This window comes from Schistocerca americana, chromosome 2 (assembly GCF_021461395.2).
Source record: "Schistocerca americana isolate TAMUIC-IGC-003095 chromosome 2, iqSchAmer2.1, whole genome shotgun sequence".
Classification (NCBI taxonomy): Eukaryota; Metazoa; Arthropoda; class Insecta; order Orthoptera; family Acrididae; genus Schistocerca; species Schistocerca americana.
Window position 1 is genome coordinate 919,994,496 of NC_060120.1, and position 17,033 is coordinate 920,011,528.

The 17,033-nt window shown below is 41.9% G+C and overlaps 1 protein-coding gene across 5 annotated transcripts in view; it reads right to left on the minus strand.

Annotated features, from left to right (window-relative positions):
- Window positions 1–17,033, minus strand: part of LOC124595956 (stress-activated protein kinase JNK) — a 578,539-nt gene that overhangs the window by 88,410 nt on the left and 473,096 nt on the right. For 4 of the 5 annotated variants that reach the window (XM_047134879.1, XM_047134881.1, XM_047134882.1 and 1 more), the window contains one exon: window positions 10,881–11,077. In XM_047134879.1, the coding sequence (XP_046990835.1) occupies window positions 10,881–11,020 (140 nt within the window). In that variant the 5' untranslated portion in view covers window positions 11,021–11,077. Of the gene's footprint in view, window positions 1–10,880; window positions 11,078–17,033 lie in introns of those variants that run through there. The other variant, XM_047134883.1, reaches the window with a different exon arrangement.

A 17,033-nucleotide genomic window follows, 5' to 3' on the forward strand; every position in this document is an offset into this window, starting at 1 on the left:
GGTATAGTTTTGTCAGGACTGACTCTCCCAAGGCTGTCAGTAGTTCTAATGCAATGTTGTCTACTCCCAGGGCCTTGTTTCGACTTAGGTCTTTCAGTGCTCTGTCAAACTCTTCACGCAGTATCATATCTCCCATTTCATCTTCATCTACATCCTCTTCCATTTCCGTAATATTGTCCTCAAGAAAATCGCCCCTGTATAGGCCCTCTATATACTCCTTCCACCTTTCTGCTTTCCCTTCTTTGCTTAGAACTGGGTTTCCATCTGAGCTCTTGATATTCATACAAGTGGTTCTCTTTTCTCCAAAGGTCTCTCTAATTTTCCTGTAGGCAGTATCTATCTTACCCCTCGTGAGATAAGCCTCTACATCCTTACATTTGTCCTCTAGCCATCCCTGCTTAGCCATTTTGCACTTCCTGTCGTTCTCATTTTTGAGACGTTTATATTCCTTTTTGCCTGCTTCATTTACTGCATTTTTATATTTTCTCCTTTCATCAATTAAATTCAGTATCTCTTCTGCTACCCAAGATTTCTACTAGCCCTCATCTTTTTACCTACTTGATCCTCTACTGCATTCACTATTTCATCCCTCAAAGCTACCCATTCTTCTTCTACTGTATTTCATTCCCCCATTTCTGTCAATTGTTCCCTTATGCTCTCCCTGAAACACTGTACAACCTCTGGTTCTTTCAGTTTATCCAGGTCCCATCTCCTTAAATTTCCACCTTTTTGCAGTTTCTTCAGTTTTAATCTACAGTTCATAACCAATAGGTTGTGGTCAGAGTCCACATCTGCCCCTGGAAATGTCTTACAATTTAAAACCTGGTTTCTAAATCTCTGTCTTACCATTATATAATCTATCTGATACCTTCTAGTATCTCCAGGATTCTTCCATGCATACAACCTTCCTGTATGATTCTTGAACCAAGTGTTAGCTATGATTAAGTTATGCTCTGTACAAAATACTACCAGACGGCTTTCTCTTTCATTTCGTACCCCCAATCCATATTCACCTACTATGTTTCCATCTCTCCCGTTTCCTACTCTCGAATTCCAGTCACCCATGACTATTAAATTTTCGTCTCCCTTCACTGCCTGAATAATTTCTGTTATCTCATCATACATTTCATCAATTTTTTCACCATATGCGGAGCTAGTTGGCCTATAAACTTTTACTACTGTAGTACGCATGGGCTTCGTGTCTATCTTGGCCACAATAATGCGTTCACTATGCTGTTTGTAGTAGCTTGCCCACACTCCTTTTTTTTTATTCATTATTTAACCTACTCCTGCATTACCCCTATTTGATTTTGTATTTATAACCCTGTATTCGCCTGACCAAAAGTCTTGTTCCTCCTGCCACCGAAATTCACTAATTCCCACTATATGTAACTTTAACCTATTCATTTCCCTTTTTAAATGTTCTAACCTACCTGCCTGATTAAGGGATCTGACATTCCACGCTCCGATCCGTAGAACGCCAGTTTTCTTTCTCCTGATAATGACGTCCTCTTGAGTAGTCCCCGCCCGGAGATCCGAATGGGGGACTATTTTACGTCCGGAATATTTTACCCAAGAGGACGCCATCATCATTTAACCATACAGTAAAGCTGCATGCCCTCGGGAAAAATTACGGCTGTAGTTTCCCCTTGTTTTCAGCCGTTTGCAGTGCCAGCACAGCAAGGACGTTTTGGTTAGGGGGGAAGGAAACACCATATTACCTATAATAGCACCATCCTTAGTACAGCATTGTGATGTTCAAACTAACCTCCAGATTGACAAAAAACTTTATTTCATAATAATGTTTATATGACAACCTCCTTATAGGTTATCATTTTTGTGCCCTCAGTCAGATACTCCAGAACACTTCCAGCATTAGTTTTCAAAAGCTGTGTATATCCTCTTACTCATGACTTCTTCAGATGAACTGTTGTTAAATAAAGCAGTATTTGCTCCAACAACTGGGAAAGATTTACATGCATTACTAACTTTTACTTGCTGCTTTGTTCATATATCAGTAAGTTTTTTTTATGGTGAGTGATAGTGAGTAAGCAAGCTGGTAATTTACAAGACGTCTGTGTATATGATGGTCAAAAATGAATTCAGTGCCAGTATGTAGGTACATAATGAACATGTTTCTAATATTTTGCTGTATGACGAATCTGAAAGCATGCATTATATTTTCTAACAATATTTAAAAACAGCCTTGATTCCGTTCATCCCTGCGGAAGTTGAGTTTTAGGGGTTCCTCTGACTCATCTAATACTGGAAAGAGAGATTTTGCCACCAGTTCAGCACATACCAACCACTTGTAACTTCCATTTCAATGCCTTATAGTGCCTACATTTTTTATCCAACACCTAAGATTACTAACTCATGATTAACATAGTCAGTTAACAGATCATAGTGAAATTCAGCCTCAACAAAAGCCCTTACACATTCCACAAGTGCAGGTATGACTCTGTGTTGAGTTTTCAACTGTCTTGGAAGGTGTAAGAGATTGACACTCAGCGTCTAAAATGTGATAGACATGCAATTACCATCTTTCCCTGTAACACTCAAGGCCATTGAACACGTGACTACATTGAGGCTTGTTAGTTTCAGGTAACTTTTGCAACTTGAGCTCTCTTAGAACTATGTGCTACATCAGAGTTATGTTTGCGAGGCTTATAGTAATAGCCTTAAATGTGGTTCTCGGGTTTGTAATTCGATTTTATTGTTGTTTCTCCACCAAAACCCTCCAGCAATGCCATGTGTTGTAGCAACTCAATATCATAATCAACGCCCACAATAACATTGGATTTCCACTGTCATAAATAATCTATAAATACTAAGAGTTGCTAACCACCACATTGGTGTCACCTTCAGGCCCCTCACATATAACATGTTTAAAAGTGTTAATAATATCCAACAAGATACAACTTTCCCAGTAGAGTCTTGAAAATCTAACAGGCAGAGTTACTTTTGCAGTTAATAGTACTGGTACTAATATGGAAGTATTGATTAAATGCATTGATAAATCAATAAGCACTGTATTGATATGCTCAATCATATTACATAGAACATAACAACCAATAAAAGCATTTTCACAAATCTGATAAAGTTCAAAAGAAAAAGAGTAAATAGCTTTTTCAAGGAGTAAATATTTTCCCTTAATTTGTGTATTATTCTTCAAGTTAATAAATATCTTTCATTACACACTTTGTAAAGTAGCCTATCTTCTTCATCAGGGTTCAAGCTACCTCACACCAAATTTCAAAGATATCATTTTAGCACAGTTAGTTATGATGGAGTAACAGAGTTACTTTCACTTTTATAATATTTGTATGGAAGTATGGACTGGCATGGATTAAACATGTTGAGGATTGCATAAGCATTGTGTTCTAGATGCACCTATGGCTGTGCTTGCTTATCAGTAAAACGACATGAAATGTGCTTTATCACCTGGGAGGCCTCGGCTGGGATGTTCAGAAGCTCTGTGCAAGTCTTTTTATTTGACACCACTTTGGTGGCTTGCATGTCAATGATGGTACTAGCAACTTTTGCAGTTGCATAAAAAAAATTAAAAAAAAAAAGAGGTCCCTAGAGACTGTTCAGGGATACTTTCTGAGTACTTTGGTATGAGGGATCAACGGTCTACAGTGGCTGATTATAGAGTAATAAAGTAATAATGACTGATACAGTTTGTTACCTCAATCACCCTTGTTTCTATCATCACAATCATGCAACAAGCACCCTCTCCTCCATGCACTATACCAGCAGGGTGTCAGCGTACAGAATCAGGCCCAGTCAGCCTTGCCCTCTGTTACATGATGACATCCTGACTAGGGCTATCAGACTAGTAGTGTAGACACCCCATGTTAAGTGTCTTCTTGTAAAAAGTTATTTCCAGATGTAATAAAGTGTTGTGTGTGTCACTATCTGTGTATTCTTATGGTTAGAACACTGATGATGAGTAAAGTTATATTTTCGCCTGTTTTTCAATGTGCGGTTGCTTTTTGCATTTTGTCTGCTTCAAATGTTGGTGCAACAACAGAAGGATGTCATCACAATCGTGCAACAATCTTTGCCAGCTTTGCTCTGTAAACCTTCATCTGAAACTCTGTTTCCTCCTCCATTCCTTTCATTTCATGAGGCAGTGGAAGATTGGGGAGCATACAAACACCGCCTACAGCAACATTTCCACAGTTTTTATATTATGGACGCAGAGGTACATCATGCACTGTTTCAGTCATGGACTTCTCCCACCTTTAATCGGGCATTGCAGAACCCTCCTTGTCATTTGACAATTAATGTTCATTGTTGTCTTCTTGTTATCGCCGTCACATGCATGTTGTGGCAGCTATGGTTGAGTTCTACCAATGCAAGAAGCAGCCCCACCAGTCTTATTGTGCTGGGCTGTGATCCTCCACAGCCTTGGTCACAAGTGCAATTTTGTCATGGCCAAGTCCAAGTCAAAAGACACGTATGCAGACATCATGGTTCATGATGATATCTTCCGCTCTGCCTCAGATAAGGAAGTCCAGCATTGAGCCCTCCAACTAGAGGACCCCTCCTTCGAAGTGGTTTTACCAATTGCCCAGTCGTATGAGGTCTCACACGCCACTGGTCAAGCAGCTGGAAGCCTGGTGTGACACCACAGCACTACAGGGTGGCCCAGCCATGCCCATGGTGACTGGGGAGGATGACATAGCAGCAGTGCAAGTCAGCCGATCCGGTAGCTTGCGGCCGATCCGGTAGCTTGCGCATGGCATGTAGAAAGTGTTCTAGGAGCCACTCCCTGTTACCATTGTGTGTGTCTTGTTAGTCCCAATGGGACAGATGTCTTTGACTTTGTAGTAGTCTGCCACTCACCTGCACAGAATGCAACATCAGGGAATATGGGCGTGGATTTCCAGGAAGTGTCATTAGCAAGGCCTGGTTGGGATTCAAACCTAACCAGGATTTCAACAAGCTTTTCATCGAGGTTTTGGTTCTCTAGCGACTGCTGCTCCAGAAGGTGGAAACAGGCGTGGCAGTTTGCCTGCTTAATGCCCAAATATATTCAGACTTCAGCTCTCTGCTGCTATCACTGGTAAACCGATTCCTACGGGGATTCAGTAAACAGCAAAACTCGTTGCTTAACCAATTCACAGCTGCAGTTACCTATTAATCAGTGACTCACCCTATTACTTTTTTTACCAAGTTCAGTAAACTTTTTGCTTTTGGTGCCTTTCAGGTCTTTGGCTTTTCAGTCACGCACTCCATAGAGTTAGTACCTGCCAAAGTCACCGATCAATCATTGGAATCTCTCTCCTCCAAATTTTAGGATATCTTTGCAGAAGGCCTAGGGTGCATCACAGACTTTCAATCCCACATAAACTCTAAGCAGCTGGCTCATCCTAGATTTTTTCATGCTAGGCAGATTCCTACAGGCCTAAGCTCCCATGTCAAGGCAGAGCTGGACGAGTTCACTTCTCTTGGGGTTGTACTTCCTACTTGCTCCAGTGAATAGGCCACACCCCCTGCCATCGTAATGAAGAAACCCTATGGTAAATTGTGACTTTGCAGCCATTTAAAGAGCACTGTGAATTCACCATCAGTGAATGACACATACCCACTTCCACATCCAGATTAACCGGTTACACACTTATCAAGGGGTCAGTTCTTCTCCCAACTCTTATCTTTCTGAAGCATAGCACCAGTTACCCCTGGATGAGGGGTCCAAGAATATCACGGTCCTTAATATGCCTTTTGGCCTGTACAAATACCAATGGTTGATGTTTTGGGGTGGCAAATGCCCCCACAATTTTTCAGCACTGTCTGGAACTGGTCACATCCCTTATTCCACACTGTTTCAACTACCTGGACATTGCTGTTACCGGACGTACTACAAGCGACCAGCTGCACAATATCAGGGCCCTTTTTCAAGAACTCCAGGCTGTGGGCCTGCATTGCAATCTGCAGAAGTCCAAATTTTTCCAAACACCTCCTGAGTATCTGTGTCACGCCATCTCACAGTTGGGCGTCCGACCCATGAAGAGCTGGTGTCAGAGCCATTACGGACCTGCCATGTCATTCATCATTGTAAGAACAGCAGGTTTTCTTGGGTAAAATCGCCTATTACAGTTGGTTCATTCCCAGGGCATCCACTATTGCACACCCTCTCTACTTCCTTCTCTGCAAGGGTGCTTTCTTTGTTTGGTCTCTGGCGTGGGACCAGCCCTTCACTATGCTGAAGAAACACCTCTGGTCAGCACCATGCCTCGCTATTTTTGATCCTGACAAACCACTGGTTTTGGCTATGGATGATTTGTGGGGGCAGTGCATGCCTGTTGGAATGCAGACAGCTCCAAGCAGCCACTGGCTTTTGCATCCAAAACTCTCAGCTCAACACAGGTCCACTACTCTCAGGAGGCTCTAGCCATCGAGTATGTAGTCACCAAATTTTACTTTTTCCTGTATAGCAACAAATTCCAGTTGCACTACAAGTCATTAATTTTGTTATCTACCCCGTCCGTCTGGATCCCTGATAAGGCAGCCCACAGGTTGTAGTGATGAGCCTTGTTCCTCTACAAATACAAATATCACACTCATTTTTTCCCCACTGGGTGCCATGCCAACACAGGTGCCTTCTTCTGGCTGCCCGCTGGCTCAGACCCCGAGTTTGACCGAGATGGGTTTCCGATCACTAGTGCCAGAGTTGCCAATGCAATGTCATCCTCAAGCAGGTCGTCCACCTTGTCCTGCAGGTAGTCCACCTTGTCCAGCAGGATTGGCCTTCTAGTCCTCCGGGCCATGCTTCCAATCTGCTTCATAACTACTTTGTCTTGTGCCATTTTCTATCAGTCCTAAAAGGGGTCCTCCTCTTCTCCACAGACAACACAGCTCTCAAGATGGTTATTTCTTGGAGTTAGCAGAGCAAGGTCTTACTGCTGTTGTACGAGGGTCACTGGGGTGTTTCTCGCATCAAAGCCTTGGCTTGCAGATATGTGTACAGGCCCAGCATTGACCAGAAGCTGGAGCATTTGGTTGCTGTGTGTCTCCAGTGCTAGCCAATAGGCAGCTTCCAAGGCTTCGTTCTCCCCACAGCCTCCAGCAACTCAGCACTGGAAAACATCCATGTGGATTTTGTGAGTCCATTTCTGAATATTTTTTGGCCGATCATTGTTGACATGTTTTAGCAGTTTCCATATGTGGTCTGGTGCTACTCAGCCACCACCGAAGCCACTATTCTGCCTCTCTCAAACATGTTCCTGTGGAAGATGTCCAGTTACTCTCATTTATGACTTCGCATCTCAGTTCCTATCCCAGACCTTACCCGATTTCTGTGTGCAGTCAGGCATTCATCATGTTTGCTCCCCTCCCTTTCATCCCCAATCTAATGGGGAAGGCAAGCACATGGTTTGCACCTTTAAAACTCAGATGAAAAAGTATCTGCAGGATTTCCCCACTGAGAAGGTGTACAGTTTTTTTCTGTTAGTTCACCAGATGACTCCTACTGGTTCCCATACAGCACTAGAAGTGGATATGCCTCCGCCTCCTCCATCCAAGATCTCGCCTGCCTTTGTGTTCCATTGTGCCACTTTTCTAGTGGGGATGGCAGGCTGGACACATGATTTCTGTCAGCGCACCTGTTGTTTACTGGCATTCATCATGCAACAGAATGGCCACTGCATCTCTGAACTGGAGATTGAGAGGTCTGGCACTATCAAAAACAGGCTCTGCATCCAGGTGGACATCTGCCCCCCACCCCCTCCCCTGCCCGTCCACTCCACCACCTTTGCTGGGGCCCAGGTCGCTGAGTGCCCCCTATCCGCCAATGTTCCAGCCTCCTTTTCCACCTGGATCAGCACCTCTGCCTGAGGAGCCTACGACTTTGCAGCCTCCGACAGCAGCTCTGGTAGGCCTCTATCAAGTGGGCATGTCTCTCTCTGGTTTTCTCTCCTCTGGTTTTATGTCTCCTGTGCAGCCTCAGCCTGCAAAGGAGTCTCCTCCAGCTTCCACAACACTACCGGACATTGTCAGGGATCCCAGCTTGGACAGTCTGTCTCCGGTCCTGTTGTCTTGTGCTCCGAAAGGAGGGCTTCAGGGCTCCTGGTCCCAGCCACTTTCACGCATATTCTGAGGTTTCCCGTGACCGGAAGTTTCCCTCGTCTCTTGCCTCTAATGTTTCCATGAACATGGATAGCATCTCCACATCAGATACGTCCACACTTTGCCTGGGGAATTAGCGACATTCCACCCCCAAGGTGGAAAGGATGTAGTGACCCGCCTGAATTCTACAACCAGAGATCTGGATGCACAGTTGTGAGGTGTACCACTGAAGTTGGCAGATGCTAGAACTCATTCATGGATGGGTGTGCAGCCTCTCCATCATGCATTCGACAGGCTGGTCGATCACTTATAGAGTCAGGTGCAGCCAGGCTTTCCCTCAATTACATGTTGACAGCCCAACTGGGATTATCAGATTAGTAGTGCAGCTACTCTGTGACAAGCATCTACTTGTCCAAAGTTATTTATATATGTAATAAAGTGTTGTGTCAATCACTGTCTGTGTGTTCTTGTGGTTAGAACAGTATACAATCTAATGAGGTTTCCACTGGGCCTATGCCACTGATGCTAATATCTATATCCGCCTTGTTTGCAGTGGCAGACAGTCTTTACATATCACCAGAATTTTCTTAGGCTCTCTGAGAGCTCTTTCAAAATGATTCTGCTATGGTAGTTATTGAAGACTTCCTGCACTGCTCGTCCTGACAGCCAAATGTGTTTCATTCAACACATCTCTATCTGTACCCCTCTTGCTGTGTTTTACACATACTGTCCAGAAGTCACTGCCCTTTTTATAGGTTTCTTTTCAGAGGCCGTATATCATGAAAGGACTCCCCAATTGTAAGCTGTTCTACTGTGTATCGAATACTTGATCAGCTATGCTTCTAAACATGCACCACTGTTTCTGTCAGTGCTTGTGTCCAGGATGAACCATTTCAAGTTCCTCTCTGAGATATGAACTACTGCCTCTTGATTTAGCTTATGGAACATGTAAATCCTCCTGTTTGTTTCAGATGCCCTTTTTACTTTTGTTCTCATTGGTGCTACAACTGTCTCGTAGTCACTGTGCTACATTCAGTCTAAACATTCTCAAAGAGGTCACTTATGTTAGTTGCAATTACATCTAACACATTACTGCCCTGAGCATTCCTCCAAACTGTGTGTGCAAAGTAATTTTTGAGAACACTTCGCAGAATGTCTTGCAATGACCGCCACTTACGAAACTGTAGTTATCACAAATATTTGTTGAGCGCTTAAAGTTTGCTCCAATGGTAACAGTATGATTAGATAGCACACCTATTAGTGAACAGAAGTTCTCTCTTAATACTTCAGTTACACCAAGAAGTGAATCTGATAGTTGATAGAAATTTATGTCCACCCTGGATACAGACTCTTCGACAAGCAAGACAGAACTACAAAGTTATACCTTCAATAAAAGTTTCTGTAGAAATATTAAACACCTCTCTATGGATAAAATAATGAACTTTCAACAGCATCATGTTTTGACAGCCATTTCACATTATCCAAATTACAAAGAAATACAGCAAACCCATAATGAAACACCTCAATCTTAGAATATTACTAAAATTTTACTCCCTATTCCTCCCCTCCTCTCTTCAGATGCGATAACCTTTTTTCAGAATCTCTCTGCTTTTTCTTGAGTAGCAAATAAACACATGTACAAACTATGGAAAGTTTTTTTTCATATCATACATTATTGTACAATAGTAAAGAGAAAAGAACAGAAATGTAGCTTAATCCAAGAAGCACCTACAAAAAAAACCTGAGCTGGAGTGCTTTGCAAGTGTCACTTGTACTCAGGCAATTTCTTCTGCATGTATCTGAAATACTGTTGAATATGGTTTGAAAACCAAAGGAAAGAAAATTGTAGCACTGTGTAAAACATTAGATAGATATTTATAATAGAAAGACAACATGAAACTGGATCATGAACACAAAATACACATACCACTTCATATCTACTGCACACTAAGAAATATAAAAGGTAATTATAAAAATTTTCAGTTTAAAAATGTCATCTTACGTAATTATCCTTTCAGTACCCTGACCTAAACTGCATTACAACTTTCGGTCTGAAAGAAGGCCATAACAAACACAGGTTTGTGATTCTTTAAGTTTTCACAGTTTACTGAATATTCTATTAGGTTTTGGGACTGCAGCCGCATCATGCTGACTTCTTGCCACAATATTTCGGCTGGCAACTGTCCAGCCATCTTCTGGTAAGTGTCTGCTACTGAACAATGGAGGATACTCACCTGAAGATGGCTTGACAGTTGCCAGCCGAAATATTGTGGCAAAAAGTTAACATGATTAGGGCTGCAATCCTGAAACCTCATAGAATGAAACACAGGTTTATTTCAATGAAAATGATATTCTGTTGACGGAGAAAAATGACTGACTGGGGTTACACAGACTCAACCACATAACATGTATTGAAGTCACGTAGAAAAGTGGGAAAAAACATACCAGTATGCTTACTAAACAAATTACATTGGGACAGGAAATTCACTGGTTCACATAAAAGTCAATAACAAAAGCTGCAATTACATGCTCAGGAAGACACTTTCACAGAATGTGTATAAAATCATAGTTACCAGTAAACATAATTCTGAATAATGAGACACTTCATAAAAAGTATCTACTGAAAATGTCTGCACCTATTTGAACAGCTTTGGACGAAATTTGTTAAATGCATATAACTTGGCATAAATTTTGTGGGTTTTACACCATTATCATCATCATCAGCAGCAGCAGCAGCAGCAGCAGCAACGACTTCTACAAACAGGTTATGAAAGACTGAATGGAAGTACTTTAAGTGTACTTACCAAACTATACCCTGTGCTCCAGATCCAATGGGCTTCAGATTTTGGTAACGTTTGAGGATAGTAAACTTGGTATCGCCAACCTCCACAGTGTAAAACATGGAGGAGAGCCTTGAGGACATATTGGAGCCGAGGAACGGCATGCGTGGAGACCAGCACACTTCACTGCACAGCTACCAGATGCGCCTGGGCGACTCTGTCTGGAAGAGGTGAAAACACTGCATTTAACTTAGTGTTACTATTTCTGTGAAACAGTAGTTCACAAGAACAGAACTAGCAGGACAAAAAATCCTAGCTGCTCACTTCTCTGAATTTTATTCACTCAAGTGAACGATATAAAATAAAAGGGATGGTTTAATCCCAGTGTGGCAAACTGGTATCATTCAAGTATACCAGTGTGTATTGTATTGTATGATATTTATATTGTATCTGCTTTGACTCATTCCACATCCATGCGTAATCACGCCATACTCGATCTATGGAATATGTATCTCAAATAAATAAAAAAATAAATAAATAAATCATGGGTGTAAAATTTTTGGACAGCTATAAACATCAATGAATACATTATTTTGACATAACATCTCCTTAAATAGTGGTGGCTTCTGTTTCTTTCAAATAATTTGCTATTGTGGTCCACCACTGACGTAAATTACCATCATCTCCTCATAGAAAAATTATGCGACATTTGACAGATGTTAGTCTCTACGCAGAAAGATGAACAATATCTTCATTTAGTGACCTCCTCTTTAATGTAAAGAAATAATGTAACATAGAGATTTTGAAACAGATAAATAATATTCCCCTAAGAAAGTTTATTTTCTATATGGATCACTTGTAGCATTTTAAATGTAAAAGTGAAACTGCACTCAAGATTGGTTTGTACACCACGCATAGCGCTGTTGGTGGAGGTAAGCGCTTTAGTTACTTCGCCACAACATAAATTAATTACACGAGAAAATAATTAGTAGTCAGTAATCTTCGAGCAAGGGGGTATAGTGTCATAGAAGCAGCCAGCGATCTTTTCTTACGAAGGTGATGTCGTAAATTAAAATTTTATCTGAAATCGTCAGCTCAGCTTAATAGTTCGGATATTTACCTCAGTGAGACGATCCTCAGAGAGTGGTAAACCAAAGAACCAACAGATGGGCCTGCTAATTTTTTCAAGTACTAAATCCGTTGCACAATGTATGAGTTGTATAATGTATAGCTACTTCAGTAGCACGATACGTAGATACACGCACGCTCCCATCCACACCTCTCCACCAACACCGGCTCAAAGGAAGGCCTGACATCACGTCAGCTAGGCACGGCGAACGCCAGGTCTGTTGCAGGCAGAAACGCGTGGGCGTGCTTATCACTATAAATGTCTTCTTTTTGGACAAACTGTTTGGTATCGTTTTGGATTCTACAGTCTTATTTAGGTTAAAGATTTTCTTACTATCGTAAAGCTACAAATGAAGATCATAGTTCTGTATTACTGAATCCTGTCGAAACAAACGTAGATCAATATGAGAAGATGCTTTGCCCATTGCAAGCTTCGGAAATTTTACATTCAAGTAACTATATTTACTTGATCCATTTTGTTATCGAAACTTACTCCAACCCCCTTACAATTAACGCGTTTCTTTTAATTATTTATTTATTTTCGCTTGTCATCGTCACTGGAAATGTGAACTAATTTACATGTGTAAATGTACAACTGTTGCCAGTCATTCGATTACAGTCTATTTCAACGAAAGGAATTCTAAACAGGAAACAAAATAGCTTCATGCATCGAGAATACTGCTGAGCTTAAACTTTTTTAAACATGCACATTAGAAAAGGTAAATATTCCCTTTTGCAACTGAAAGGAGAAACTTTATAAGATAAAAAAAAATTATTTGATAAAACAAGTATCTCTCTTTTTGCCTCTTCTTCTGTCCCCCACCCCCTTCCCCAACGTGTACAATCGCAAGATATTTCATTAACATTCAGTGCTCCTCACCCCATAGTCAACCAAGATACCTCAAGAAGAGCACCAATATGTTCACAGTTTCTTGTAAAAGCAACCCAGTACAAACGTAACTTCCTCAGATTTACAAATAAGGTAAAGAAGCACGAATTCTGTTGCTGCTGGACCATGAAGTTGTTTTTGTATGTCAATCCTTAAAACAGGTGGAAATTTAAGTTCAGGAGTACACTATTTGTTAAGAGGTGTAATGAACTGCACAATTAATTGATTGCAGAAATCTCTCAGAACAATGTGTGTTGGTCACATTTTCCTGTGTCAGAAAGGGAGACACCACATTGTGAGTATGTCTGCAACAGATCTGGCGTTCGCCGTGCCTAGCTGACGTGACGTCACCAACAAGCGCCGAGGCCTTCCTTTGAGTCGGTGTTGCCTCCGCACGCAGTCCGCTGGTGGCGACGACACGGCACATGTTGAGCACACATCTTGTGGTTCATAAGATAATTGGAGGCACCAAATAATGAGACTATCGCATTGAAGCCTCTGTAAATGGTGGCAGTTAAAATAACTAAGCACCTTAGAAACAATTTGCGTATTTGTATGGTAACTATTGAAGAGAGTTATTTTACGAAATTTTGCACAGAAAAAATACTGAAATTGACAAAACTGTTATTTGAAAACATATTTACAGTGTACTCCTTGGCCATGAAGTGTATTCCAATATTACTATAAGTTGCTTCATTTGTCGTAATATTACTTAACGGACTGCGGTTAGAACAATTTAACGTTTCGGCGGCGAACGTCGGGAAAGAGAAATGGTTGTTAGAAATTTATTTATTAAGGCCTAAGAAGGCAACGCAACTCCAAGAAATTCATTCTAATACTTTCTACAACGGCGGAATACATTGTGTTAAGCAGATTATCAATAATGGACACCTCCAACTGAGCAACTATAAATGTTTCAACGAAATGTTTCCTGCTGTAGTATACTTCTGCTAATTACTTGCAAGTACTTGTTTTCAATTTTGAGCGTAATACATAAGATAAAATCTGAATTGTGAACTGTTTGGGCTAGGTTAACATTTTGAAGTTCATTCTTGACCAATGGGTCAGCATCAGCAGACTGTGTGTGTGTGTTTTTTTTTACAAAATCAGCAGTGGCGGACGCTTTTCCGCTCAACAAAAATGATTATTAGAGTAAAATGACGAAACTTCCGCCAGTTAGTGCGATCAGTTGAAGGTCGACCTTCGTTGGAAGTTATCTGACAGCCAAATGCCATCTTAAGGAAAAGACGCTGTTGCAGGGCCATGTTGAATTGGGTATACAAGACAATAAATAATGTTTGAAATCAGATTAAATGTTGTTTCATGGTTTTATATCACTAACGCGTGCGCGAGAGAGAGAGAGAGAGAGAGAGAGAGAGAGAGAGAGAGAGAGAGAGAGCGGGGGGGGGGGGGGGGGGGGGAAATAAGGGGGGAGGGCTGGCGCCCCTTTCGGTAGTCTTCCAATTTGGACGGCACCTGATTGGCCCGTCTTGCCTGATCGGATGTCAGGTGGGGCGACACCGCCGTGTGTCGCCCTTTCCTGGCCGTCTAATGATGACAGGAGGGAGCCAGACACCTACACCGTCTACGACCGCAGCTCCGTGTAAGCCTCCAACCACTCCGTGGTCACGTTACACTTGCGTCATGCGCGGAATGAAGGTAACGTTTACAGGCAAGGCAGTTTTATTACTCGTTCAACACGACCTGAAGACCACGTTATACATTACACAATGCTATAGGAACACAGAGCAGTGTCCCTCTTCAGCACCTTCCGGCACATAATGGCGGTACCAATGTGCATATGAAGCGTACAGAGTTGGAAAATACGATAGCATTTAAAAGAAATTAAAAGAATTTCTTAATGGCAACTCCTTCTACTCATTAGATGACCCCCCCCTCCCCCCCCCCCAAAAAAAATTAAGTGTCATGTAATATTTTGTGTAATGTAATATCTTGTATAGACACCTTTTATTAACCTGGCACGTTCCACATCATTACGAAGTGTCGTATTTATGATCTATGGAACAAATACTAATCTAATCTAATCTCTAATCTGGCCATTCTTCTCATTTCCAATTATTGTGTTATAACTTAAGTATACTGCAAACAATCTTTATAAATGTGGTGCTCCAGAAGGATGCTGAAGAATGTATGGGTAGATCGAGTAACTAATGAGGAGGTTCTGTGCAGAACTGGGAACACAAAATTTTGGTACAACTCACTAAAAGAAGGGATCGATTGATAGTACACACCGCGAGACATCCAGGAATCGTCAGTTTTATAATGTATAGAAGTGTTTGCGCGGGGGAGGGGGGGGGGGGGCGATTTTAAAATTGTAAAGGGAGACCAAAGCTCGAATTAGTAAATAGGTTCAAATGGATGTAGGTTGCAGTAGGTAATCAGAGATGAAGAGGCCTGCGTAGGATAGACTAACTTGGAGAGCTGACTTCTTCTCATTTCCAGTTATTGTATTACAACTTATACATACTGCAAAGAAGCTTCAGTCTTCGGAACTGGAGACCACAAAGCACAACAACATAATGCAAATACACACAACGTCAAAGGCTCTCCCCCCCCCCCCCCCCCACGTTACCGGTTTCCGTCTATTAGCTATCAAGAGCCCTGTTCTTAAAAATCGAAAAGGAAAAGCATAACGCGGCCTCGACTGCTAATGTATTACTAAAAAGTATCACTGGCATTTTTATTTTATTTGTATGGTAATAGTAGTCGCTTCATTCCCACTGTTGCTGACTCGAAACCTAATTGCTCCGAATTAAAATTTCTGTATTTACTCCGAGCCGACGTAACGCAGCGCGGGATAGCCGCGCGGTCTAGACGCCTTGTGACGGTTCGCGCGGCTGCCCCTGTCTGAGGTTCGAGTCCTCCCTCGGGCGTGGATGTGTGTGTTGTCCATAGCGTAAGTTAGTTTAAGTAGTGTGTAAACCTTGGGACCGATGACCTCAGCAGTTTGGTCCCATAGGAACTTACCACAAATTTCCAAAAAAAAATTCCGACATAGGATCTATGATCGTCGTGGTGAGTGTCGATTTACCATCTTGTAAGTAAAAAGCAAATTGTCGGCGCCGCACTCTTCGCAAAGGTCGCAAAACTGCCAGAAGGCATCGTACGGAGTACAGGGAAAACTTCGACTCCTGAACACAGTTATGGATGAAAAAGAAACTCACTGATTGACACAGAGCCGGTCATTAGCTCTATTTGCGTCTAGAGAGTAGTGTCAACTAAACTGGATAAGCCGTTTGCATAATGGACTGTTTTAAGTTGTCTTTCTGTTCTATTTGTAAATGTTTACTAACACTTTCTAAGTTCTGTAATTTATTACACAGTTCCTTCGAACTCGACGAATCAAATACAACGTTTACGTAATCGTTTAACAAAGTTACATAATGCATGATAAGGTTCCCTATCATCTTCGCATATGATTGCAAATGACAATGTGCAACACTAAGATATATAGCAAATAAAGAAATTTTACTTACTGTGTGTATGCAGCGTGGTAGGGAGAATACAATGTCATAATTTACAAGTGATTTGGGGGTGTACATAAGGTGAAATTTTTGGCGCCAACAACGCATCTTAAGCCCGGCTGGGGACCCAGTCAACCGAGCTCAGATGACAGATACGTGTACGTCATTCCGCCTGCTTCAGCTGTGTGCCAGAGTTCATCAACCGTAGCGCTGTCGAGTTGTGGCGTGTCACCCTCTCGCTAATCCCTGACAAGATGTTTCCGAAGAATGAGAGATTAGGAGGACGTGCTGGCCAGGGCAACAGCATACACCATCTGCGTGCCCGGGAGGTCAAGACGGCACGAAAAACGTGCGGTTCTGCGTCAATTTGTTGAAAGAGAACGTTACAAAGACCTCTAATATAGAACAAAGCCACCGGGGTTGACACGACACAATTGTAACGTCCGTTGTCCAGCTAACTGGCTATGCGAACCAGAGGTGATAGTTTTGTGTACCCAATGGCACACCTTAATGACAGGCCAAGTGCTGTGCCTAAATGACGATGGCGAATGCATTCTAACAACTTTCGTTCTCTTTTGAACTAGAGACAGGGGCTCGTCCATTAAGATCCTGTAAGCAGAATGGTACTCGTCTGAAAAGACGTGGTTTCAGTCTTGTCACTTTTCCCCACAACAT